This window comes from Onychomys torridus, chromosome 2 (assembly GCF_903995425.1).
Source record: "Onychomys torridus chromosome 2, mOncTor1.1, whole genome shotgun sequence".
Taxonomy (NCBI): domain Eukaryota; kingdom Metazoa; phylum Chordata; class Mammalia; order Rodentia; family Cricetidae; genus Onychomys; species Onychomys torridus.
In genome coordinates, this window is record NC_050444.1 from 136856229 (window position 1) to 136883342 (window position 27114).

General features: G+C 40.8%; 1 protein-coding gene and 1 non-coding gene across 18 annotated transcripts in view; both read right to left on the reverse strand.

The window, feature by feature from the left end:
* The window catches only part of Macf1 (microtubule actin crosslinking factor 1), a 343882-nt gene that overhangs the window by 22567 nt on the left and 294201 nt on the right, over positions 1-27114 (reverse strand). For 12 of the 17 annotated variants that reach the window (XM_036178125.1, XM_036178123.1, XM_036178124.1 and 9 more), the window contains 28 exons: positions 25965-26131; positions 24149-24308; positions 23487-23813; positions 22403-22487; positions 21199-21440; positions 20304-20510; positions 17508-17627; positions 16989-17096; positions 15711-15929; positions 14344-14547; positions 13532-13540; positions 12397-12628; positions 11598-11824; positions 10265-10387; positions 10073-10174; positions 9642-9743; positions 9376-9549; positions 9134-9289; positions 8803-9000; positions 8205-8333; positions 7251-7424; positions 5976-6131; positions 5664-5870; positions 5422-5541; positions 4379-4548; positions 3709-3868; positions 2176-2370; positions 1732-1860 (listed from right to left, as the gene is read on the reverse strand). In XM_036178125.1, the coding sequence (XP_036034018.1) occupies positions 1732-1860; positions 2176-2370; positions 3709-3868; positions 4379-4548; positions 5422-5541; positions 5664-5870; positions 5976-6131; positions 7251-7424; positions 8205-8333; positions 8803-9000; positions 9134-9289; positions 9376-9549; positions 9642-9743; positions 10073-10174; positions 10265-10387; positions 11598-11824; positions 12397-12628; positions 13532-13540; positions 14344-14547; positions 15711-15929; positions 16989-17096; positions 17508-17627; positions 20304-20510; positions 21199-21440; positions 22403-22487; positions 23487-23813; positions 24149-24308; positions 25965-26131 (4602 nt within the window). The remainder of the gene's footprint in view (positions 1-1731; positions 1861-2175; positions 2371-3708; positions 3869-4378; positions 4549-5421; positions 5542-5663; positions 5871-5975; positions 6132-7250; positions 7425-8204; positions 8334-8802; positions 9001-9133; positions 9290-9375; positions 9550-9641; positions 9744-10072; positions 10175-10264; positions 10388-11597; positions 11825-12396; positions 12629-13531; positions 13541-14343; positions 14548-15710; positions 15930-16988; positions 17097-17507; positions 17628-20303; positions 20511-21198; positions 21441-22402; positions 22488-23486; positions 23814-24148; positions 24309-25964; positions 26132-27114) is intronic. The other 5 variants (XM_036178133.1, XM_036178118.1, XM_036178128.1 and 2 more) reach the window with 3 other exon arrangements.
* Positions 18431-18532, reverse strand: LOC118578940. Its single transcript, XR_004944328.1, has one exon. It is a non-coding gene; the product is annotated as a U6 spliceosomal RNA (small nuclear RNA).

Consider the following 27114-nt stretch of genomic DNA (forward strand, 5'->3'; position numbering starts at 1 on the left):
GTATGTATGTTTGTGTACTGTGTGTGCCTGACACTGGAAGAGGCCAGAAGGGGGTACCAGACCTCCTGGGGGGGAGTTGCAGACAGCTGTGAACCACCGCGTGGGTGCTCACAACCAAACCTCTGAAGAAACATCAGGTGCTCCTAATGGCTCAGTCATCTCTCCAGCTCTTTTATTTCTGTATTTAAAGATTGATTTATTTATTATGTATACAGAAGAGGGCACCAGATCTCATTACAGATGGTTGTGAGCCACCATGTGGGTGCTGGGGATTGAACTCAGGACCTCTGGAAGAGCAGTCGGTGCTCCTCACCTCTGAGCCATCTCTCCAACCCCTATTTCTGTATTTAAAGTATATTTTTTTTGGACAAACAGGATGTCAGCCATAAAACACTGAAATATGTAAAATTCCTACCACAATAGAGTGCAACAATAAAAGTAAGATTAAATATCTAGATCGATAACATGAAACATTCCCTCCTCCATTAGAGCTGACTGAGGTCCCAGATACCATGTTTTATTCTGCATGCTAAGTGGTTTTAGGAGATCAGAGAAAGGCCAAAAAGCTAGTTAATATAAGCTAAGTCAAATAAAGGTATGTGTAGGTGAGAAGTAAAATGGAGTTGGGTATGGTAAGACACCCTTGTAATTCTAGCACCTAGGGGGCTGAGGTAGGGTGTTTGGGAGTTCAAGGGTACATAATAAGACCCCATCTCTGTGGTGATAGATTGTGTACCCTAATAAAATATGCCTGAAGATTAAGGTAGCAGAGCGAGCCACAGCCACCTGCTACCTTACCAACTCCTCAACCTGAAAAGCCTCAGCCGACAGGCCTCTAGCTGAAAGGGACGCTTCTGACTTAGTTCTTGTCTCCTTACACCTTTCTCTTAGTTCCTTTCTCCACCCACTATATCACTTCCTTTTTAGTGCTGAGATTAAAGGCATGTGACTTCCCAAGCAAAGGCATGAGATCTCAAGTGCCGGGATAAAGGTGTGTGCCACCACTGCCTGGCTCTGTTTCTCTCCTAGATTGAGTTAATCTCATGTAATCCAGGGTGGCTTTGAACTCTGTCTGGATCTCTGCCTCCTGAGTGCTAGGATTAAAGGTGTGTGCCACCACTGTCTGGCATCTATGTTTAATCTAGTGACTTGTTCCGTCCTTTGATCTTCAGCCAAAGGGTACACAGTATATCACCACAAATCTCAAAATCTAGCCAACCAATCAACAAAAATTAGAAAGGGAAATGTTCAGCATTTTCTTTTAGAAGACTATGTGGTTTTACTTGTTTAAAGCCAACATGAGGGGCTAGAGAGATGACTCAGTAGTTAGAGAACTAGCTGCTTCCAGAGGACTTAGGTTTGATTCCTAGCACCTCCATAGCAGCTCACAACTATCCACAACTCTAGTTCTCGGGAATCTGATCTGGTTTCCTTGAGCACCAGATATGTATGAGGTGCACATGTATAGGCAAAACCATATGCATCAAATAAAAATAAATAAATCTTAAAAAATATAAAGCCAGTATAAGTGAGCTGTATAAATATGAATGAAGGGCTGATGATAGGCATCACAAAGCCTCTGGTTTCTGCTGAGTACCCAAATGGCCCACTCTTGTTTGTCTTCTTTTCATAGGTCTGACATTTATAAGCAAGTCCTGCTTTTCTTTAGTGCTGGGGCAATTCTCACCACGGATGAGTAACACAGATCACCAAACCTTGAGGCTAGATTACCTTGTGAGTGTCAATGAGAGACTGTAGGGACTCTGTGTCATCAGGAAGGGCCCCTCGAAAGCGAAGTGTTTGTTCTGCTTCAGAAAGCCATTCCAACAGCATATGGACTGTGTCCCGAAACTCTTCTGCCTGAAATAACCAAACACAAGATCTGGCTTCCCTCTGCAGCTGAGGCACTAGACACTACAGAGTGTGCTGGAGAAGCAACAGCGTGTGCTGGAGAAGCATCCAGGACCACACGCAATAGAGGCATTTGATGCCTTTGTCCAGAGCCATAAAGGTCACCTTAATTTGTAGACCTTTGAAAATCAGTTCAATGACTGGTCAAAATCCCATAGAATGTTCAGAATGTCCACTTTATTTTTGTTCTAAGACTGTGGGACTTCATGATCCTAGTAAAAAAACTAAGATCCATGTGCTCAGGTCCCCCTGCAAATTTCTTACCTGTTTTAAGGCCTGCTCAAGCCGGCTTTGCTTGGAAACAGAGAGTTTGCACACAGTATCCCAGCGAGTGCTCAGTTCCTGGAGCTGTCCCTTTACCCAAGTTGTGTCATCCCTACTGTTCTCAATCAGCTCTCTGCCTGACCGCTTCAGGACTTGAACAGTGCCGGTCCGCTTCCCTAGTTCTTTTTGGAATACCTAGTTAAAGAAGAAATGAGAATTAGTTCTGTTGTTGTTGTTGTTGTTGTTTTAATTTTCAATGATTTATTTTACTGTGTGTGTCTTATTTATGCAGAGGAAGGCAGGATGGTATGTCAGAAAGAACAAGCAGGTAACTCTCTCAAGAAGCCTGCACCACCAACTGCTTTCTCCTTCAATGCCTGTACTTAAATCAATATTCAACCTGTTTCTCAACAAACTCCAACTTTGTTTAAAAAACAACAACCAGGGGCTATACAACACAGTAAAACCTCGTCCCCAAACCAAACCAACCAACCAAACAAACAAAAAACAGGAGGCAGAGGCAGGTGTATCTTTGTGAGTTCGAGGCCAGCCTGGTCTACAGAGAGTGTTCTAGGACATCCACAGCTACACAGAGAAACCTTGTCTTAGAAAATACACACACACACCCCACCCACCCCCACCCCACCCCTGCCAAAACAAAACCAAAAAGCTCTAGCTGTGGGTGTTAGCTCAGGTGTTCTGACCTGCTTGACTCTGGAAAAAGATTTCCAATCTGAAAAGTTGGAATAATTATACTAGCATTTCTAGACTTGAGGGAGATAGTAAGGAAATCCCTGGAGTACAGAGAATATGATAAATTACACTTAGTCCTGTTTTTACATGTCAGGTCTCTCCTTCCATCATGTGGGTTCCAGGGACTGAAATTGGGTTTCAGGCTTGGCAGCAAGTACCTTCAACTGTCGAGCTATCTCATTAGCTCATAGAATGTGGTATAATTTCAAGGTGAAGTACAACGTTGTGTGTTAAAACAAGAGGACATTATGCAGCTCCACACGACAGGCACAGGACAGAAGAGCTGGTGGCGTACATGGTGCTTGTGCACTTACACAAGTGGTTAGAAGACAATCTCCCATTCCATTTTAGGTGTTAGAGGAAATGGATTTCATAACAGTCTCCCTCTGAATTTAAATTTCATTTGTGACTCAACCAAGAGACAAACAGGGAGAACCTCTTCACATGCTGCCAAATCTGAGTCAAACCAATTTTGGTAAATTCTTTGTGACTGATGCAGAGTCCCAGCAAGTTTTGTTTTGTTTTTTTTTGAGACAGGGTTTCTCTATGTGTCCCTGGATGTCCTGGAACTTGTGATACAGACCAGGCAGGCCTTGAACTACAAAGATTAAAGTCGTGTACCACCACACCTGGTCAAAAGTTTGTTTAAACACAGAAGACAAAGAGCTGCTCCTCCACATCAGCACTCATTCTTCTCCAGATGGTCAACACAGAGCAGAAGGTACACAGGGAGAGAAGACTCTGTTTTTGCCTTCCAAAAAGCTAATTCCTGTTCCTCACCTTATGGGCATCCATGAGGTTCATGACAAGGTCAAGGTCCCCGTGTACAGGCTGGTCCTCAGCCAACTGTGGCTCCACCTTGTACAACCAGTCAACTAACGCCTGCAAAGCATCCATGAACTGGCCTGAAAACAGTAAGGCTTCTTCCAACTTGTGTTGTCTGAGAAAGGCATACAAAACTCAGGGATTTTAAGAATAATTAAGAGGGAAAAAAAAGCATCAATGCTCACAATTCTGACTATTGAAAAGGAATACTACTTAAACTCTATAAAATAAATTCTATGTTAGAACAGTTAGAAATAGACTACAAAAAAGTGAGAAATGCCCAGACATTTTAAATCAAACCATGTCTAGATTAGATTTATTTTATGAGTGGTTGGCCTGCAGGTATATCTGTGCACCTATGTGTGCCTAGGCCTGCAAAGGTTAAAAGAGGGAGATGGATCTCCTGGAGTTACATGTATCAGTCACCCAGAACTGATTGTGAACACGAGCCACACATGGATGCCAGGAACCAAACCTGAGTCCTCTGCAAGAGCAATAGTTGCGTAGTCACTAAGCCATCGACCCAGTCCCCTTATTGCTATTTTAATTTAGTGACAATCTCTTAAGATACTTTGACATGCCATATCTGTATGGTCTACCCTTACGGGGGGACATTCATGCTTACCGTTCCACAGACTTGCCACAGACAGTATCCCATTTGTCTCTGACTTCTCCTAGCAAGTTGTCAAGTTTCTGAGTATCATCAGCAAGCAAAGTCTTTTCTTTTAATGCTCTACCAGTTCTGATTGTGGTATCATACACAGGCTGTTTGCCACCAAGAGTTTTCTGAAATTCCTGTTTCCAGAACAAAAGAAAAACAAATAACACATACACACTTATTAAAAATAAAAAAATAGCATGAGGTCCTGGGTTTAATTCCCAGTCCTCTAACAGGGTAGGGTATATTTTGATTTGTAATCAACTTCTTTTTCAGTTTCCAGGTTTCTAAAATAAATATAGCATCAAACAATAGCAACACATACTTACACACAAAGCCCCAAACAAAACACTATAAACTAAAATTAACAGTAGCTTCCCCTTAAAAGAAATTTGTAACTTTCGTTTAAACCATATACAACAGCACAGAGCAATTTCTAAAACCCCACACCTTTGGTTAATTATTCATATAACCAGTTTGCTCACACTATTACATAAAAGTATGAATGTCATGTTATCTAGGTATCCCATGGACTCCTGGTATACAGCACCAAGAACACTTTCCAGCAGTGTAAGCAAACAAAAAGCAAGGCTGATTTCACCATGTTTTTTTTCTAGGTGGCTCAAGCTGGCCTGGAGCTCTTCTATGTAGCCCAGGCTTTTAACTCTCAACCTTCTTGCCTCAGACTGTAAAGTGCTGGGATTACAAGTATTTGCCACCATGCTTGGCTTCCACCTTTCCTTTTTTTTTTTTTGAGACAAAGTCTCACATATCCTAGGTTGGTCTTGAACTTTGGATCTTCCTGCTTCTTGGGATCACACACAGGTGTCACCATGGCCAGTTTATGAGGTACTAGGGAGTCAAATGCAGGGCCTTGTCCATGCCAGGAAAGAACTCTTACCAAATGATCTACATTCCCAGCTCCTTGTTGATATTTTAACAGAATCAACTGTTTTAAGAGGCTCTGGCGAATACCAAGCATAGGGCCTCACAGTAATAAACCATTTTACCTTATGTTTAGAAAGCTGAAGTTTGATTTTGTCTGGGTCATTAGAAATCTCCAGTTCTGAGTCCAGGTGACTCTCTGCATCTTCTAGCCAGTCAATTAATTTTTTCCAAGCTTCATAGAACTGAAATGAAGGAAGGTATACATTGTAATAGAAAAGAACTATATAACTCACCCCTGACCACCATTCATGAGGCTCGGGGCTCAAGGCAGTTCACCAAGTTGGTGCCTTCTTTAATAACTGACCTGCTTTGCCCGCTTCCTGGCATCATCCAGTGACCTCCCCCTTTCAATGGATCTTTGGACAACCTTCTCCCACCGAGACTGGACACTAACTAACAGGTTCTTGATCAATACAACATCCTGTTTCTGACTAAGGAACTTCAACTGGTTCCCTGTTTGATCCAGCTCGATGATCTGGTCTCGATGAGCGTTTACTTCATTAGCAAAAACCTGTGGGAAAATATTGCTCTTTTTAGCTATAAAATAAGGCAAAGGAGCACTACTTTGAACAAATCCTTTTAAAGAGAAGATGATATCATCTTAAGGCACAGTTACCTTGTGCTCTTCTATCTGGGACAGAACAGTGTTCAAAATCAGGCTGGGAGGCGAGGCGATGTTTAAACTCTGCTCTGCCAGAGTAAGCCAGTTGATAAATTCTTGCAGGGAATTCTGGAATTCTGTTGCCAGGCTGAGAGCCTCTTCAAGCTTTGACTAAATTTTACATAAAATATATATAAAAAAAGTACCAGGCTCAGAAATTGTACAACAAAAGTAAGAGATATATACCAGATTAAATGATCTAGACAGGAAGACTCACTTAATGAACCACCAAATATGCCTCAAATAAAAAAGATGGGAATTCTAATGTGAAGTGTCTGAAGCTAGAAACACTGGGACAAGAACCTGGTACTTTTTTCTGTTTTATATTTGACTTGACTAGCAAAGAAAAAATGAGACTGTGATCATTAAAAAGAAAAAAGAAACAACAACAACAACAACAAAAAAAAACTGCCTCCTAGTGGAGGCAGAGGCAGATGGCTCTCTGAGTTTGAGGTCAGCCTGGTCTACAGAGTGAGTTTCAGAAAAGCCAGAGCTACAGAGAAACCCTGTCTCAAAAACCAATCAACCAACCAAAACAAAACCAAATACCGCCAGGCAGTGGTGGCGTACACCTGTAATCCCAGCACTCGGGAGGCAGAGGCAGGTGGATCTCTGTGAGTTCCCGGACAGCCTCCAAAGCTACAGAGAAACCCTGTCTCGAAAAACCAAAAACCAAAAACCAAACCAAACAAAAACAAAAAACAAAAACAAAAAACAAAAATCAAACAAACAAAAAAACTTTAAAAAAAAAAAAAAGTCTTACTCCTTTCTGCTCTTACAAAGAAGAAAACCCAGTTTCTGAGGATTAGTTGGAAAGAGGTCATAATTGACCTTTCCTATGGTTTTCAGTAAAATTTCTTGTAGAATGTTGCTGATCACACTGCCCTGTCCCCATTTTCTCAACTCTATGTTAAACTTTGTTTTCAAGTAGGATCAGAAACTGGCAATAGGTGTCAGATGTGAAGCCCAGCACTAACAGTAACAGGCAGTGATGTCTTAACTGGCTGGTGGAGAAAAGGAACAACTGTACAATGAAGTATGAGCAGGAACGAACACCATCAGAGCCATGGAAAACAGAAATCAAAGATTGCTTAATATGAAGTTCATTATAAGGGCAAGTTCTCTGACACATCACAATACATCCATCTTGAAAAACATCATCATAAAATAAAGATGGTAATGTCTTATGGTCACCAAACATACTGCCAAACAATGTTTCTGCAGCGGTACCTTTCTTTCCTCCATCTTACTGCTGACCACATGCCACTTCTGTTCCAAGAGAGCTACACTCTGTTCAGTTTTTGAACCAGACCCAGAATCACCACGGCTGAGGAGCATAAGCCTGCCCTTGTCAAGCAGCTGATTGTAAGTCTCTTCCTTGGCTTTCAGCTGGGAATGCAGTTCCTACACGAGAAGGCAGAGAAAGATATCAATAATATCTACTTCCTGGAAGATCCCCCATACACATAGATTTCACTAGCACAGTGGGAAAGCCTACAGTGGGAAAGCAACCCAAAGGCCTTGCCTTAATAGAAGTCTCTTTTAGCTTCAGATCAAAGTATAAGCTATTATTAAATAGAATCCACAATTACTCCTTAATATGGAAACAATTAACTCACCAAGAAAATAAATTATTTTTAAGGATCAAAGATCTCAAAAAGTAGTCTTTAATAATTTATTTCCACTTAAAAAAAAAGATTTATTTATTATGTATATAGCATGTGTGCCTGCAGGCCAGAAGAGGGCACCAGATCTCATTACAGATGGTTGTGAGCCACCATGTGGTTGCTGGGAATTGAACTCAGGACCTCTGGAAGAGCAGTCAGTGCTCTTAACCTCTGAGCCATCTCTCCAGCCCTATTTCCACTTTTTATTAAGGATTTCCCTAGAAACTATGTTGCATTTTGTTCTCAGTAGGCTCTCTTAAAGTACTCCAACATTGCTCAGATTTCTCCTAAAGCTTTACTGAATACAAGCACAGCAATGCTCTTACCTCTAGTCAGGATTCTGTGCCCACCAAATAGATGGACTCAGTTTACCAGCTCACCGATGCTTTTCTAGCTGACTCTTCCCTTCACTGCTGCTGCCTGTGTTGGGTACTAAACTCTGTAGATGAGCTGTACTAACGTCTCTCAGAGAGACTGACTGTAAGATGCTATGTGCAATCAGAAGAACTGCTGTTACCATATGTGTGTCAAGCTGTTCTCTAGCAGTCTCAGGGAGTCCTCCTGTAGGCTTAGATGCAGAAAGCTGGCTCTCCATTCTATTGAGTTCCAAGAGGAAATCTTCAATTTCACTGTGGAAACCCTGGGCCTTTTGAGAAAAAGACATATCACAGTATCAGTAAGCGAGCAGCTGTAAAAGCAAACTTTGGACTGATCCTGAGCTTACTGGGAGAAATCTGAAGCTGCTGCCAGGCACAGTAGCCATTTTATTTCTGGACTGGCACAATCTGCTTACTATAGCTATAATCTACAAAATCCTTCAGACCTTACTTACTATAACACAACACCGATGCCTAATACAATCTTATGACTGGACTAAAGGATTGCTGAACAGGGAGAAGCCTGACTTGATGATATAGGAGAAACCTGAATTTCAAAATAAGTTGGTCAGAGTAAAGACTAACAAAAGAGTAAATACAACGAACTGCAAACAAATTCCAAGGGGCCCAGCAGTCAAAAACTGCTCTTTTCCTAAAGGGTTCTACCCGACATGGGTTCCTTCCTATCACTTAGGCCTCCTCCCCAAGCTCTTCCACCTGGTCTGGACACACGTATACCTGCTGCAAAGTTGACTGCAGCTGCTGCTCCCTCTCCTCTGTCTTTTGCAGCACAGATTCCCAGCACTGGTTCATGGTTTCCAGGCGGCTCCTTAGGCTGCTGGCATCATCTCCAGCACTAGATTCAAGAAGTTCATTGCCAGCTTTGTTGACCGTTTCCACAGTGGCTTGGTGAGCCAAAACATCATTTTTTAGAACCTAAAAAATGTTGAATGACATAATTTATTTCTATTGATGTCAATTAAACCTGGCTCAAGGTTCACATGATACTAAGCTTCTGGTGGTATCTGGTCTCAAGCTAACAGAGTTAGGTAGAAATGAAAATTCTTACATGGTGTTTTGCAAGCTCAACTTCAATGACTTTTGGGTCTCCACTTATTGGCCTCTGAGCATCAAGCAACTCTTCAGTGTGAGTTAGCCAACTCATTAGTTCCTCTAAGGCATGTTGGAACTGGCCAAGGGCCAAGAGAGCACCTTCTAGCTTATGCTGCTCGGAACAAGACAAAGAACATTTGTTAGGAAACCAGAGAGATTAGACAGCAGTTCACAGACCTATGGTACCACTAGCCTTACCTGTCGATGGGCAATTTTCTCACCCAGATTCTCCCAGAGGTGTTTGAGTTCTGTCAGTGGTTCTCGTATAATGTCTCTGTCTGTTTCATCGGTAGCTTTCTTTAACATCAATTCGCCCTGGTGATTGAGTTTTTCCATCTCAATTTGCTGTTGGTAAACCTCTACTTTGAACTCCTATAAAAGATGTACTTAATGTTAACATTAAACCAAGTCTTCAGCATTAAGAAGAAGCAACTCTCTTTCCAAAGGCATTTCTAGATACAAACCTTCATTTCATTTAGCTGATCTTTGACAGTGTTGAGGTCAGTGCCCACTGGGGGCATGGTGCAGAGTTTGATCACAGTGTTATCCAGCCAGTCAAACATAGCCTGAAATGAAAACACAAACATGAGGTTACAAGAGAAGGGCCATTTTCTTCCCAATGTTGGGCTTCCTGATTACGTGGGTTCAGGACCTCTAGCAAGCAGTGACTTACACAATCTGGCCAGCTTCACTGAATAGCTGAATGGGTACAAATATGACAGGCAGGCAATGACAATAAAAATGGAAACAGTAGTAGAAACTTGGGCCAGAAATGTAGACGTTAACACCATCTTAGGTTTCCAAACACTGCAGTACTGAGGGTACGTCACTCCACACCAGATTTAGAAAATGACAAGAGAAAGCAGAACATGTATTTCCTTGGTGGGCATCTTACCTGGAGAGTGTCCTGATACTGCACAGCCGCTTGCATGGCATCCTCAAGCTTTTCTAGCCTTTCTTTCCAAGTTTTGTTTAAGTTCTCCCAAGCATTATTCATCTATGGGGAAATATTGAATCAAATTCTTTTAGTAGTACCTCTCTGGTCTAACTCCACTATTCATCTGAATCCCTCACCCACTCTCCACACCTCATCAATGCTCTTCTTCACTTCAGGCTTCTCAGTTTCTCCACAGGCAAAAATCAAATCTGTTCCAAGTATTCTAATGAACTCCAACTCCTCATGCAGACCATCTGTCTCCTCCTTAATTGTCTATATGAAAAGAGCAGAAAATTAGTCAAAACAGAAAGCAGAACATAACTTCTCAAATGCAATATAGCCCCCTAATCAAGTGCAAACACTAAGTAGAACCTCAAAAACCATAAAATGATTTTAAAAAAAGATTTATTTATTTATTATGTACATAGAAGAGGGCACCAGATCTCATTACAGATGGTTGTGAGCCACCATGTGGGTGCTGGGAATTGAACTCAGAACCTCTGGAAGAGCAGTCAGTGTTCTTAACCTCTGAGCTATCTCTCCAGCCCCATAAAATGATTTTTATGCTTAAGATATTACTTATCCAGAGAGTGCAGCCTCATATTCAAATGGCCAAAGTACATACACATTAAAAATTAAGTAGATCAAATGTGGTACACACACAAGTCATAAAATATGAACATGTAGTCATGACAAAATGGCAAGGAAAGCATGTTTGAAGGGTATATAATGAGGTTTGATAATTAACCAGCCCTTCCTGGCTCCAATTAAAAAAAAAAGAAACAACATGGAAGTCACAAATGATGGTGTGGACAGGCCAGGTCACGGCTGGGCTATATAATCTTAAACACAAATAGTTCTTTGTTAGAGTCTAAAACAGTTCACAAACAGAGAGGAGGAGAAGGTTCTATATGAAAAGTATCTGAAATAAGATGGCGAGACAAGCATTGCCAAACAGCTATCATATGAAGTCTATCTAGTAAAAATTAGACTTCCCAGAAAGACTAGAAAAAGAAGAGTTTAAGTAACTTGCTATCCCTGGATGACGAATTCAGAATTTTTTATTTTGTACTGTCTATCTCCTCCCTGAAAGGGGGGGGAGTCCTCACCTTAGAATCAAAGCTTTCAAAACACTGAGCCTTGATAAGCATCTACCACAACATACTCAGGGCCTGGGGGCTTAGCTCAGAGGCACTACCACTTGCTTAGCATGTATGAAACCCCCGGTTCAATCCTTGGCATTGCATAAAAACGAAACAAAATAAAAATCACCACCCCCACACAAACACAAGAGTGTGTTTTGTCAGGCAGTGGTGGCGCATGCCTTTGATTCCAGCACTCAGGAGGCAGAGCCAGGTGGATCTCTGTGAGTTTGAGGCCAGCCTGGGCTACAGAGCGAGTTCCAGGGCAGGCATCAAAACTACACGGAGAAACCCTGTCTCGGGGGAAAAAAAAAAAAGGTGATGTTTTGTATTTTTGTTACCTCAGCAGCTTCAACCTGTTGCTTGATGATGGATGGGTCAATGCCAGGGCTTTCCAAGTCATGGACAATATCCTGGGTGTCTTTGATGGTGGTCAGGAGAGCTGCCATATCATACCAGAACTTCTCGGCTAATTCAAGGACATCAAGGAATTTAATTTCTCGTTCTTCAGACCGTGCTTTGATGTCCTCCCAGAAGAATACCATCTGATCCAGCTTGTCCTGGATTTCTGAAGTAGTAAAGAAGAGATGTGAATAGAACCTCTCTAAATTTGAAATCTAAAATTTTCATTGAAATCCAATTTAATTCAGACTACTTATAGTTCACAGTAGCATTGCTACTATCATCTCCCGACACTAATTTTTTCCTGCTTGTTGATCTCCTTCATAAAGGGACCACAGAAACAACCATGGAAATATCACACAAAATATATGGTAAGATAAAAGCCCTTAACTTAAAAAGGGCTGAAATGGGAATGCTTCCTTCTAGTGTTCTTATTGAACTTGCTGTGAATTTCCCAGGGAAAGTGTTATAAAAGGTAGCTGTGTTCTGCCCACTATTGACACTGTGATCCTCACTTTAGGGGTTAAAGGAGCATTTGTTTCCTGGCCTGGGAATCTAACTGCCAATTGTAACCTTGTTTCAATAGGAAAATGTGTTCTGAATTCTAAATGAATTCCACAGACTTTTTGGAATACTCATTACTTGAGAAGTGACTCTGGGTAGGATGCTGGAGGTAGCCACAGCCCAGAATTCATTCTGTGGTCTTTCTTAAAGAATTGTCAGATCCCAGCCTGGTACCTTTTGCAGCCAGATCCTTGTCTGCCCCCTGAGATCTCCCAATGAGCTCTTCTCCTCGACGCTTCAGGGCCTCCAAGGATGGCTGCAGTTTCTCCAGCTCCATGGCAGCACTTTTATTGTCACTGATGCACTCTCTAATCTTGTCTACTTCAGCAGGGATCAGGGGCGGCATCCGCAGTCGAGAGGAAAGATTCTCCAGAGTCTCCAACATGGGTTCAATTTTATCATGAAACTAAATAAAGTTGGGTTATTAATCATTGTAGCAATACTTTATCATATTAGGGGACATGTTAGGGCATAAGGTCAAACTATAAACCTATTGTTTAGGATTGCCTGTGTTCAGTCCCACCCAATGTTTGTTAATTGTTGGGTTTGTCTAAAAAACTGTTTTGGACATAGTATATTAGTGCTGGCCCATTAGAGTGGGGAAAAGTCAGTATTCATTTTGTGAGTCAAAAAATACTAAGTAGTATACCAAAAATCCACAAAAATGGTTAGTATTGTCATAATACTTCTCAAACTCCAACTAACAGGATGGGATAGGGACAAGACTATGAACTGGTGAGCCAGTGTCTCATCTCAGATGACAGCTGCATGCAACAGACCAGACCAACAAGTCAGACACTCTCCACCGCTATGGAAGTGGACGGGAATTTAACATGCTAAGGCCTGGAGTCTAAAGTACTATGGTATGCAGTTCAACAACCCACAATGTGGAACAAGAGAAAGGGAGATGCTGGCATGATGAAAGGTAACAAGGAAGACCAAATCTAACTTTCCCACTTCTCTGGGACTTTGAATAAAATGACTAAAAATCGTAAAATTCTGAATTTATAATTTGATATATAAGTTAGAAAGAGAGAATAGCACAGAGAGTTTTCGTCTAAAAACCCCTTTTAAAACCAACTCTGGATTTATTAATTTGAGTAAGGCTCATCCATGTTAAGTGCCCTACAAGAAAAACAAATTTCTTAAATCATTTCCCATTAATTACTCTCTTACTTCTATATTCCATCCCAAACAGAATGGTCACATTAAACTTCCACAAAGGTAAGGAAGCTTTCTTAATAGGCAATGTCCTCAGTTCTCAGCTCTGTAAGAACACTGATTCCCATGGAAGTGAGTGGCCCCTTACCTCTGTAATCTGCAATGGTGGGCGCAGTCAACACAACAATGACATGTGGCGATGTGGGGAACACAGGAGCAGGTAGCAACACAGAGTGACACATTCCACAATGTGAGTGAGATGGGACGGGAGGGGGGGAAACTTGAGTAAGTACAAGTATTAACCAAGAATATTGACTCAACAAGGAATAAAACACCCACACATGACAAAAGTACCTAATATATTAGTTGAGAAGTGTGTAGTTACATGCTTTAAACTCTACAGCTGGTGGTTTCCCTTCTCCTTGGTGTACTTCTCCCTATAGAGCATACTTTTTCTGAACTAAAAAGCTAGCTGCTTAAGTTCATGCGTTGTTAGGCCGGGCGGTGGTGGCGCAGCCTTTAATCCCAGTACTCGGGAGGCAGAGCCAGGTAGATCTCTGTGAGTCCGAGGCCAGCCTGGGCTACCAAGTGAGTTCCAGGAAAGGCGCCAAGCTACAGAGAAACCCTGTCTCGAAAAACCAAAACAAAAAGTTCATGTGCTGTCATTCTAAACCTCACCATTAATAGCCTTAATTGGAATCACTGGTTGTGGATCTGCAAGATGAATTTTTCCTTAAATCATCCCTGCTAAAGAGTCACTGCAACATGAAGTTTTCAGAGAAACCATCAACGAACAATTCCATAACCCAGCCAAGATGCACTTCAGCCTGCATACAGTGTCAGTGCGCCAACACTCCTGAGAACAGGAATGCAGACAGTTTCCTACTCTGCAGACCCCTGCACACAGAGGCATGACTTAGACTAGTGGGCAGTCGAGAGTTCTAATACAAACACACATACCTGAGCGGATTGGGATACAGCCTCATCCAGAGCCAGGGCCCGTTGGCGCACCTCATCTTTTATTTGGGCATACATCTTTTCTGCTTTCTGGTATTTTTCTTCCACCATTTTCCCTTCCTCAGGGTTTAGCTCCTTTAGTTGTGGGCCTATCTTTAGTATCTTATCAATATGAGGCTTGTGTTCAGCGATGGATTCCCTTAGTTGCTATGGAAAGAAATATGAATTAAAACATAGTAAATGAAGAGAGCAAGCTATTAGCAACAAAAATATAGTGAGGTTTCCTAGGTCATAACAAACAAACCAAAAATAATGAGCACGTTTCTATCAGTTTATTTAGATACTTTGTAATAACAATTTTAAGAGGAACAAACTGGATTGTTAACCAGCATGTCCTAGCCTCTCTCACTGTTTATGGGGGTCTTGGGCTCTAATGCTATGTAATTCTCTTAATTTCCCAAACCAGATCAGATGTCCAATCACTGTGGAAGTCTTCCTGGACATATTGTGTCTCACTTCCCACACTATTACTAAGTATGTCTTGCCACCACATCATCATAATATTTATTACATAGCTCAGTATCTGTCTACACTTCAGACTGAGTCACCAAGCAGTGTAACTGAAGACAGCAATCATTCGGGAACTCAACCACTCTGACTTTACTGCTATGTTCCCTAAAGAAACATGGGAAGAACACTAAGGAGAAACCTTAGAGCAGAAGTGACACTTAAGTAAAGCATTCCTCACAGTACAGTTTTACTGATACATCTATAAATTTCTTTCACCTTATACACGAGGCAAAAACTCTCTGATTAATATCTTCACAGCTCTCAGTCTCATCAAGTGAAAGAGCCATCCAGTCACACTTACTACCTGAATAGCCTCAGAAATATTTTACATTTCTTTGATTTTTAGCTTGTTCTTTCATTGTTTCTTCTCGTACATTGGGGATCAAATTTGGGGCCTCAGGCATGTGACAAGCGCTCCGCCACTGAGCTAATCCCAGCCCTAGTTAGCTCTTCCTTTATCCCTGTATACAAAAGTTGTTTTAAATCTCTTTTGCTATACCCCAGCCTGAACTAGAATTTTCTCTGTAACCCAGGCTGTCCTCTAGCTCATGACCAACAATATCCAGCATGCTGGGATTGCAGGCATACACTACCATGCCTGGCTTGACAGCTTCTTGACACATCTATAATCTTAGCATTTAATTAATTAAATTAATTAATATTAAATGATGAAGAAAATTTAACATGCATTTGCACTGTGAAGAGAAATTCTGATTAGGAATTGACTTTGTAACATAAAGTTCACCTCGTAGGCTTTAATCCATAATATTTTCACTGAGGGGAAGTGGCTTGCTCCTTACCCTCATCTCTTCCTGCTGCTGTCTGAGTTGCTCATGATCAACAGCTGGAGGGGGCAGCTGTGCTATTAATGCCAGAGTTTCTTCTGCCCAGGGGCTAAGCTCTTCGTATGTTTCCCAAAACTGGTTCACCAGGACCTGTGCCCGCTCTAGGCGGGCATAGCGCTCTGAGTTGAGCAGGCTAACAGCTTCATACTGCTGTATTAGACACTCAGTTTTCTCCTATGGGTCAAATAAAAACAGAAAAAAAGTTATAAACCATTTTTCCTTAAAAGAAAATGCATAAAAGAAAATGCATAAAGGCCTTCCACAAAATTGTGTGTGCGTGCGCACATACACACACACACACACACACACACACACACACACACACAAGTGTAAAGAAACACACTAAATTAACTAAGATGGACTAATGAATAAATGACTTTTAATTTCTTTATATTTAATTCAAATTTAACTACTATGCATATACATTATTTCTAGAATTTGAAAAGTATGAATATAGTTGAAAAGGTAGTAACACAACACAAGAAAAATATAATAAAAATGATCTTCTAGGGCTGGGGGCATAGCAGGCAGAGCCAGGCCATCTCTGTGAGTTCCAGGCCAATCAGGGCTCCATTCCAAAAAACATACAAACAAAAACAAAAGCCTAGCAGACAGGCACAACCATGAGACAATATTATCCCAACAAAACAGTGGGAAACTGACCCTGCAGATTGCTGATGTAAGAGAAAAGCCTCCAAATGCACTCTTACTCTTTAGGTGCTTAGGAGGAATAGCTCAAGTCAATTTTTTTCTGAGGAACAGTGGTTACCATGCACCTTGTGTTGTACTTTTAAGATAAGGACAGATATAACTTAGATGGCCTGGGACTTGAGAGGCTTTTGCCTCACTCTCTCATGTGAAGGGATTATGGGCATGTGCCCCATTCCCTGCCCTAATCATCAATAATCAGAAAGTCTAGTGGAAGGGAAAAAAAAACCACTTTAAAAACACTATTTTATTGTTTTACTTTCAATTTACCATGATGAAGAATAGCAGCATAAAAAATAATTGTAATTCACAGGAATTTCACTTACACAATTTAAGTAAAATATAGCTCTCTGAACAGAAGATAGGTTTCTTCTGTATCCCAGAAGCTATTATTTGGCTTAAAAGGGCTTATTGGGAATTGTTATCATTTTTACTATTTTCTACAGAGAAAATACTTTCCTGTTTCAAATAACCCTGGACTTTTGAATTATAACTGTTTTTATATTAAAAAAAATTATAATTCACCTGCAATACAGCTTTCTGCTCCTCTCCACATGTGCTAAAGATTTCACCACGGTGACTGAACAGTTCATCCATTGAATCTTTGTGTCGGATGATGTCAATGGAGAAAGCCTTTGAAAAGTAAACTGCAATTAAGCCAAGAAGTGAAAGGACCTGCCCTGTACCCATGCTGACGAAATGTCAGACACAGCAAATGGAATCCCCGCTTTAAAATATCTAAAAAGTATTCTTAAAGGTTAGCTTTTACCTATCATTGATGCTCATCTTCAAAAGAAAAAATTATTTTCAATGCTTATTTTTAGTTATTTACAAAAACATTTCCTTCATAAATCACCTAGGAGATTGTTAACTATTCTTTCTTGGATTCAAAGGTCTACTTACCCTTTGCTACAAAAGAAACAAACAAACTCTTTTCCTCATCCAAATCAAACATTTATAGATTAATTGCTATCATCACTCCATGAAACCATTAACTCTCTTCCAGTCAGGACATGGGGAGCACTCGGGCTGTTCTATACTCACCTTTTGGACCTGCAGCTGAGCAGTGGTCTGGTCTTGTTCTAGACGAATTGGACCAAGTGCCATCAGCTTTCGCTTTGTTTCAGCAACCCATGCTAGTTCTGCGTCAGCAGCTTGCTCGTACTAATATAGTCAAGAAAATGAACAGTTACATACAGCCAAGGTCTCTTTCTTACAGCTGTAAATTAACCAACACCAGAAAGGCCTGGATTTTTAGAAACACAGCCACACTTCAAAAAGTAAGTGAAAAACGAAACGATTTCCTAAGAATCACAAAGAGGGCTCTGCTGCTGGTGGAAGAGGACTTGCTGAGCATGCGTGAGGCTGCGGCTCAATTCCCAGCACCATGGGCGGGGAACAGGGTGACGACACATGATGAAGATTGAGGGTGGTGATGCATGCCTATGATCCTATCACTTGGGAGGCTGAGGCAGGAGGATCAAAAGTTTGAGGCCAGCCTGAACTACACAAGCATACCTTGTCTCACAACAATAATAAATTTCCAAAAAGAAAATCCCAACAACAAAAATGTAGGAAAATTAGAATTCAACTCCTTCAAGAGAAGCTACAGAACTTAGGAGATGATTGGTCCTCCATTAGAAACAGGAGTTGGAATCTTTCCAAATGTGCTTTCTAATCAGGGAACTTTAATCAAGTGGTACTTTCTGTCAATCCTCTTCAATTCCAACACTAAACTGTAGTAATTTTAGTTACATTTGTTACTATTTATTATTTTAATTAATGAAAACAAACACTCAGGTTCAAATACATGAATATATCAGGGCATTTAATAGTGACCTGCCTTGGAGATGCAGGAGGCTGTGAGGGAAGAGCCACTACAGAAGGAAGAGGTCAAGAGTGCACACACAGTTCATTGTTTTTTGCCGATTGACCTGTTTGTAAACTAACAGTGTAGCTATTATGGAACAAATATGGAATGCTTCATGAATTTGTGTTATCCTTGCGCAGGGGCCATGCTAATCTTCTCTGTGTTGTTCCAATTCTAGTGTATGTGCTGCCAAAACTATCTATCTATCTATCTATCTATCTATCTAACTATTTTTGAGACAAGGTCTTATGATATAACCTTGTGTATTATCATACCTGGATACAGGTGTTTAAATATAAATTTAAAATGTCAGACAGCTGAGTAGTGTTGACTTGAAAGAACTTGGTCAGATAAAGAATGGGACCTAGAAGAATCCCAAAGTCAATCACAAAAACTAAGAACGTTCTCTGTATAACTTTTTTTGGTTGTTTTTGTTTTTTTGTTTTTCAAGACAGGTTCTCTGTGTAGCTTTGTGCCTTTCCTCGAACTCACTCTGTAGACCAGGCTGGCCTCGAACTCACAGAGATCCACCTGCCTCTGCCCTCTGAGTGCTGGGATTAAAGGCGTGCGCCACCACTGCCCGGCTCTGTATAACTATTGATCATTACAGTTCTCTAATCTCTATAACCTTTTCTTCCACTGTATTAACCTCTGTTTACTTTATTACCCTTTATCAAAAATGCTTAGAACCAGAAGTATTTTGAATGTTCCAAAATTTATATAGGCAACATTACTGGTTGAGCATCCTCTGGATTTTGGAATACTTCACATTTTTGGATTAGGGCTGCTAAGCCTATGTCTAAAGAGAAAATGAACTGACATCATGGAGAAGGCCTATATCCTAGCACCTGGGATATAGAGGCAGAGGACAGTGAGTTGGAGGACAGACTAGGTCACAGCAGACTGTCTCAAAGTTTATGTATGTAGAGTGTGAGTGGGTACTCAGTTTCCCAAGCACAATACATTGTAATTGAAATTAGCTGCAATGATTAGGCATAACCCTAAAGACAAATTAGGGATGTAGCTGGAATCACACAGTGTTCATGGTTCAGAAAATATTTATCATTGTGAACCCAGGAGTCATCCATTCACTTGGGTGTGTGTTTTGTTATGACATATTAATAGATGCCAGCTGGTGTGCTAGTGATGCCTCAGGTGATTCAGGAGGAGCCTGAGTTCAAGGCCAGTCTGGGTTACATAGTCTGTCTCAAAAGATGAAAGGGGGAAAAGTACATATCCAGCTATGGAGAAGAGTAATTATCTCCCCTCCCTGCCAGAAGGCAGAAGGAAAAAGGGGAAACATGACACCTGTGTTTACTAAAGGATTCTATTTTGGGCAACTATGCTATTTTGGTTTGCATATTTGAAAGTAATTATAGTTCTTGGTATCTTTCCCTTTTCCATCAAATGCTAAATATACTTTTAACCCCAGCTTCCAGAAGGCTGAGGCAGGCAAATTTCTGTAAATTTAAGGCCAACTTGGAGCTACATAGTGAAATCCTGTCTCAAAAGAAAAAAAAAAAAAAAAAAAACAACAAAAAACTGAGGGAGGTGGGGAGGCAGGGCTAGGGAGAAAGGGCACAGAGGTTAAGAGCACTTCCTCTTCGGAGGACCTGAATATGGTGGCTCACAACCATCTGATCGCAAGCCCTCTCTGGCTTCTTTGGTATCAGACATAAACATGGTGCGCAGACATGTATGAAGAAAAAAAACATCCATACACATAAAAGTTAAAAAAAAAAAATCTTTAAAAACAAAAAGCCTCACTCACATAGGTCTCTTGTTGCAAGTTTTTCTCTATTCCTGGATCAAACCTCTTCCAAGTATTCTCCATTACTGAAGCACGTTTGTTGTATTTATTTTGATCTCATTATTCTTCCTGAACCTGTACTTACATAGGTTTTAGTACTGTATCCCATACATACCCCATGACCTAAAACACTAACGCACAGCATTATAAACATTATTACCTGTTGTGATCTCTGAATAGCAGCATCAATTTCATCCACCCTTTGTCCAATAGTGTCACTGACCAGTTTGTACTGCTCGTTGGCATCAGACACAAGTTTGTCCAGCCCTTCTCTGGCTCTCCAGGGCACCAGTTCTAGAAGAGCATGGCTCACTTCATTCACTGTGTCCAACACCAGCCTGTGCTCCATGACCTCCTTCTTCAATTCCTAAGGAGGGAAAAGTTTTCAGGCCACACCTTGCTAAATTAAGCACATCAGCAGAGGAGCAGTGGGAAGCGCTGTCTCTACCACATATCCCAGCAGGGCACTGACCTCCTTCCTTCAGCTCTTTTTTCCTTGTATCACATTTTTCAATCATTCTGAAACCTGACTTTAGGCTTAGCTGATGCCTTACTTAGAACTGTCTGCAAGACTTGAGCCACATTGTCTGTGAGTAAACAGTGTTCCTTTTCCTTCTTTTATTTAATGCTCCAACTATGGATGGACATTTAACCTAATGAATAGCTGCACGGTGTTTCTGTACAAGAACTGCATCTGATTCCTCTGCAGAATCAGAAGTCCCTAGGAAGCACCTCTCCCCATTTACTTCTTTTACTTGTCCTGTTTACTCTTCCCCCTTCCAGTGCCTTCATCCATCTCCCTGGCCTCCTTTTAGAGAATGAACAGTGGAGGTCAATTAGAGAACGTAACACAGCAAGCAAACTTCCTAGGGACTTGGACACTGATTTCTTTCTTCTTCTTCAGACTATAGTTTCACCCATGTCTTTTTGTCAGACCTTACTGTCATGAGTAAACAAGACAAAGCAGGAGCACGTTTGGTTGAGATTTAAGGTAAAGGTAAGGACAAGATTCAAAGACGAAACCTCTTTCCTTGCAGTGTAAAATGATGGCTTACCTTCTGTCTTTGCTGAAACTGGGGTATTTGCTCCCCTGTGGGAGACTGTCCTCCACTGGCTGCCAGCTCCTCCTCCACCTCCCTCAGCCACCCAGTTAGTTCCTCATATGTAGAATGGAACTTAGTGGCCAGCTGCCGGGCTTGTTCTAAAGTTCTGAGGGCCTTGGAGCTAGTGACTGTGATGTCTGCGTAACGGGTCTTTATTCCGTCCAGCTTCTCCTGGATAAGTAACACCTCCTCACCTGTGAAGAACAGCACAGCACTGCTCACACCAAGGAGCTCTCTTCAATTTTGTCTTTAAATTCGAGCTTCAATTTCACAGACTCCTTGCAATGGTGCTTATAGCCTAATATCCCAAACTGGGGGTTAACTTGAAATAAACCTTCAATCGCATAAATCACTTTTAAGATTAAGCTCTACTGGCTGTTTGAAACCTTGGGCTTACACAGGGACACTTTGCTCAGCCTGGAAGGAGGGGACTGGACCTGCCTGTACTGAATCCACCAGGTTGAAATGAATCCCCAGGGGAGTCTTGGCCCTGAAGGAGATGGGAATGGAGGGGAGAGGCTGGGTGGAAGGTGGGGGCGGGGGCGGGAAGGGGGAGGACAGGGGAACCCATGGCTGATGTGTAAAATTAAAACACAAATATAATAATAATAATAATAATAATGATAATGATAATAATAATAATACTAAGCTCTAAATCCAACTGTAGGTGTTTCCATATGTTTGCAGAACTTTACAGATAATGCTAGTATTCAATGTATTGTCATCTATAACCAGATATAAGACAACTAAGTCTTGTGGTTTTTAAAAGATTTAGCAGGAAATGAACACATAACCAACTTCCCTTGAGAATACAGTAATATAATTGAAAACCAAGTTTCTCATAGACCAAGAGAAGAGGTTCATGCTGGGTGCTTATGATCTTTAAGACTACAGATGTGGGGCTGGTGATATGGCGCAGAAGACCAGGGTTTGGTTTCCAGAACCACACAGTGGTTTACAACAACTTATAACTCCAGTTCTAGGGGATTGGATCCAAAGCCCTCTGGGTGTACCAAGCACACAACTGGTGTATATATATATATATACACACACACACACACACACATACACACACACACACACAGGCAAAACACTCAACACATAAAATAATCTAAAAAAACCATAGAGGTGCTAAGGGGTACACTTTTCAAAGTACCTGTAGTTTGCTTTAGAAGAGCCTGACCATTTTTAATAGCTTGATCTACATTCCTCTTTCTATTAATAATTTCTTCATTTAAAGCCTGAAAAGAAAAAAATGGCTTTAATCTCAAAACTATTGCACAACAAAGAAAAGAAATGTGAGAGCTTTAAAAGAGCATTTAAAGAGGTGAGTTAGCAGTTTTGTTTAAAATCAAATATTTGATTCCCTTTGGTTCTCTTTGGTTACTCTCTATTTGATTATTCAAGACAATTAAATACTTTATACACAAGCTCTCTTTTGGGCTGGATGAGAAAAGATTTAGGATGAAATCAGCTTTATCAATCTATCAGTATTAAAAGAACACAAGAATGTTAGAAATGAAATACAGCAAAAATGCCCATTATGTCCAAAATAAAGAGACTTCATAAAAGTAAACAGAAATATAGCTGGAGAGATGCTCATCAGTTAAGAGCATGTACTGCTCTTCTAGAGGACCTGAGTTTGATTCCCACCACCACCATCAGGCAGCTCACATCCACCTGTAACTCTCCCTCCACACAGATCTGACACTTTTGGCCTCTGCACTCACAGGCACATATACACAAAGACACATAATTTAAAAAATAAAAAACAAAAAACCTAAAACAGGAATATTTTATAAGATGACATGGAATCCCTGATATTTCAGAAATGTTCTTGTTACAACTACATGATGAGATTATGGGTACCATTTAGAATGTGTGGTTTTGTTACAGTATGCTCTCATCTACTCAAAAATCTACTGCTACATTACCCAATGATGTAAATCACAAGTTGCAGGTGAGATGGGCCTTGACTATAACCTGTATGATCTTCTATAATCATCAGCTAAGCTTGTTAAATACAAGTATTCTCATGGACCTATCCAAAAAGAATGAGTACCTGGCATCAATTCAACTATGCACTTATATGCATAAACACACTATGCACACAATAAAGTTGAAGTGTTTGGAATGAAGGTGAGGAGAGAGAAATTAAAAGAAGAAGAAATGAAGAGAAACACATATCAAAATGACAAAATAATTTAGTAACATAACTATAAGAATGAAAACACAAATACCAGGTGGTCGGCATGCTGTTTCTGCAGGACATCCTGTCTGTAATCCTTTACGAACACTGCACTGAGCTTGTCCTCAACCTCAGCCAGCCAATTGAGCACCTCCACCTCATCCTCCCCAAACAGCCTAGCGTTGAACAGTGCCTGCTCAAGCAGGGTTGCCTTCCGACAGCACCGGTCTTGAATCTCACTGTATCGGGCCTGCAAGGAGTCTAGCTTTTCTGACATGATACCCTGTTCTGCAGGACATGTCAGGGAGGAGAGGGACTGCCCAATTTTAACTGCCTGGTGCACATCTGTTGCATGGTTTTCTATTTCTTCCTCTAGAGCCTGGAAATCCAGATGGGAAAAAAATGAGTAACAAAAAAATAAATGAAAAGCAAACACAAACAATGAATAACAAATAACAGAACAAATTAAAATAAAAATTCACCTGCTGCATGGCAAAAGCACTATGAAGAGCAGCTCATAAGCTGTTTTTCCTCCCTCTGCTGTTAGCTTATTAGTCAATGTCTACTTTTTACTCCAACCCAATGGATCTTTTCCAACTAGTAATTTGACCTTATCTTAAAATAAAAACTCCATAAAACATTTTCTAGGGAATGCTGCAGTTTTTCAGTTTCTACTTCCAGTTCTGTGTTTCATCTATCATAATGCCTTCCTACCTTGTGACGAATTATCTGCTGATGTATTTTGGCAGTCTGAGTGCCAACAGGTTCCGAGTTAGCAAGCTTTTTCTCTGTGACAGATAAGAAGTCAGAAATAGGCTCAGCTGTCTCATGGAATTGTTTGGCCAGAACCAAGATATCTTCCAGCTGTTTCTGCCTACACAAACACACAGAACAAGTTGCTCAGGCAGAAAGTCATGCAGTGTTAAATCCAGTAAAAGAGCAGTCTACAGTAGGCATGGCTTCAGTGCCCACAGCAAACAGAACGCACTATTAGGTAGAGCTGCTTTGCAGCTGGAGTAGTCTCACCGTGTCATTTCCCACTGGCCTTCTCTAAGGTGAGTAGATAATTATCCCACGACTGGAACAGAGAAAGCTAGCCCTGATGGCTTAAACAAAGACTTCTCCAGTCACCTCATGAGTAGAGTAAGACAGAAGGAGATCTTTCATCACTCCTCCTTAGACCACCTTCCACATATTAGAATGGAACGTAGGGTGTGCACCACAAGAACAAACAGCCATGATAAAACTTAAAGGAACCTCAAATCAACTGTCTTCATGTCTTACTCTACCCTTGCTATCTCTGCACATGAGTGAAGAGAATATTTGAAAACCAAATAGTAATTCTATGAGCTAGAAGTCCCTCCACAGTTTAAAAAATCCAATTAGGCTTCTGACAATTTCAAGCCAAAACTATACCATGAGTCAAAATTTAAAAGACTGACCCCCGCCCCAACACACACACTCTTACTTCACAGGTCATTTGGAATCTTAAATCTTTTTGTTTTGTTTTGTTTTGTTTTTTGAGACAGGGTTTCTCTGTGTAGCTTTGCGCTTTTCCTGGATCTCGCTCTTTTTTTTCCCCTCCCAGAGCTGAGGACCGAACCCAGGGCCTTGTGCTTGCTAGGCAAGCGCTCGACCACTGAGCTAAGTCCCCAACCGGAATCTTAAATCTTATATGATATCCACATTAAGCTTGGATTATAAGTATATTATACATTACAAAGGGGAGAGGAAGCCACCTTAGGTAGAACCTGGAAATAACCACAGATCTTTATGAATACCAAATTAGTAATGAAAGGCCATAATGCTGGGTTTGGATGATAAGAACAGACTGAATGGATAGCTATTTAAAAAGGCTTGGCACTACTGGGACATGTAGCTCAGTAGCAGAACTCTTGCCCAGCATGCATGATGACGTGCTAGGTTCAACCTCTAGCATTGGCAAAGTAAATAAGATGAAATAAAAATAAAAAGACTTGGGATTGTGTGATGTATTTCAGTAAAACTTTACTTAATACCTGCTTTATCCAAGTTACACTTAGCAAGCCTATTTCATGTTTAATTTACTTATTTTAGATGGAAAATATGTATGCATCTCTTGAATGCATATATATTTAACAGTATCACATGCTAGTACTTGAGGATACAAAAAAATCAAATATTAGTATAAAACAACAGAAAAGAAACATGACAAGTTTCAATTATAAACATTAAAATATACTTTATATATATGAAAAGAAAAAATTGTCTCAAAAACTCAAACTATAACTTGGTTAGACTGTAGGCATCTGCATCTGTTTTCTGGAACAGCAACTCTACGGTGGCAGAGCCACCACCCACATCAAGCAGTCTCTGATATCAGCTGCTGAGAGTAATATGTGGGTTATCACTAACCACCTATCACTTGTCAATAAAAGCCACTGAACACCCCCAAAGCAATACACGAATTATCCAAGAGCTTTTACAGCACTTCAGTGACTAACCAAACACAGGACAAAATAACCCTCTGCACATGCTTCAAATCCCTTACCTGGCTGCTGCCTTGTTGAGGAGTTCAGTCCATCTGCTTTCCAGACTCTCCAGCTGCCCGGTGATTTTCTCTCTATCAGCCAGCTCAGCGGACTGTGCTATTCTGCCTCCTTCTGCTTGAAGCATATCCACTGTGGCCTTTCGATCATCCAGGAGTCGCTGGAGCAACTGTTCCATATATGTTTAAAGAGAGAGGAAAGTAACAACACAGGGTCATTTGAAAATAAACCAAGAGCCGGTTGTAGTGGCATACACTTTTAATTCCAGCACCAGGGAAACACAAACAGGTGGGTCTCCATGAATTTGAAGTTAGCCTGATGTACACAATAAGACCTTATCTTAAAAAGAAAACAAAAAACTCCAAAACAACTCATCTGGGTGAATCTGAAGCTTAATTGAACAATGCATTCTTGACCCAAAAAGTATGTGACACAGTACAGTGCCTACTACTCCCACTCACTTCAGTTTTTAAATAGTGTCATGGCTGTCACTGTAACTTCCTTTGAATTAAGAGACAAGTACATGAGCCAGGAGTGGTGATGCACACCATTAATATCAGTACTCTGGAGGCAAAAGCAAGCAGATTTTTGTGAGTTCAAGGCCAGCCTGGTCCACATACTGAATTCTTGGTAAGCCATAGAGTCTCAGAAAACAAACAAGAAACAAGCAAAAGACAAAATCACTCAGAAAAATCATTAGGATCTGAAATGACAGATATGCTTAAGGCAGTCACTTCACAATGTATTACATACATATACCAAAACATCATCTTGTATGCTGCAAACAGATACAATTTCATTTATTATTATATCTCACTAAAACTAGAAAAAGCCAAAATTTCTTTTAAGATAAACATGGTCTATAAAAAAAATTTTCCCCTTGGTGTACATTCATTGTACCTGGTAATTTCTGAAACACGATCTATACTATGTAATCAAGGCTAACCTGAAACTCAAAAAATCCTTCTGCCTCAGCCTCCCAAGAGCTAGTTTTGGTTTTTTTTTGGTTGTTGTTGTTTTTTGTTTTTGTTTTTTTGAGACTGGGTTTCTCTGTAGCTTTGAAGCCTGACCTGGACTAGCTCTGTAGATCCACCTGCCTCTGCCTCCCGAGTGCTGGGATTACAGGTGTGCGCCACCACCACCTGGCAAAGA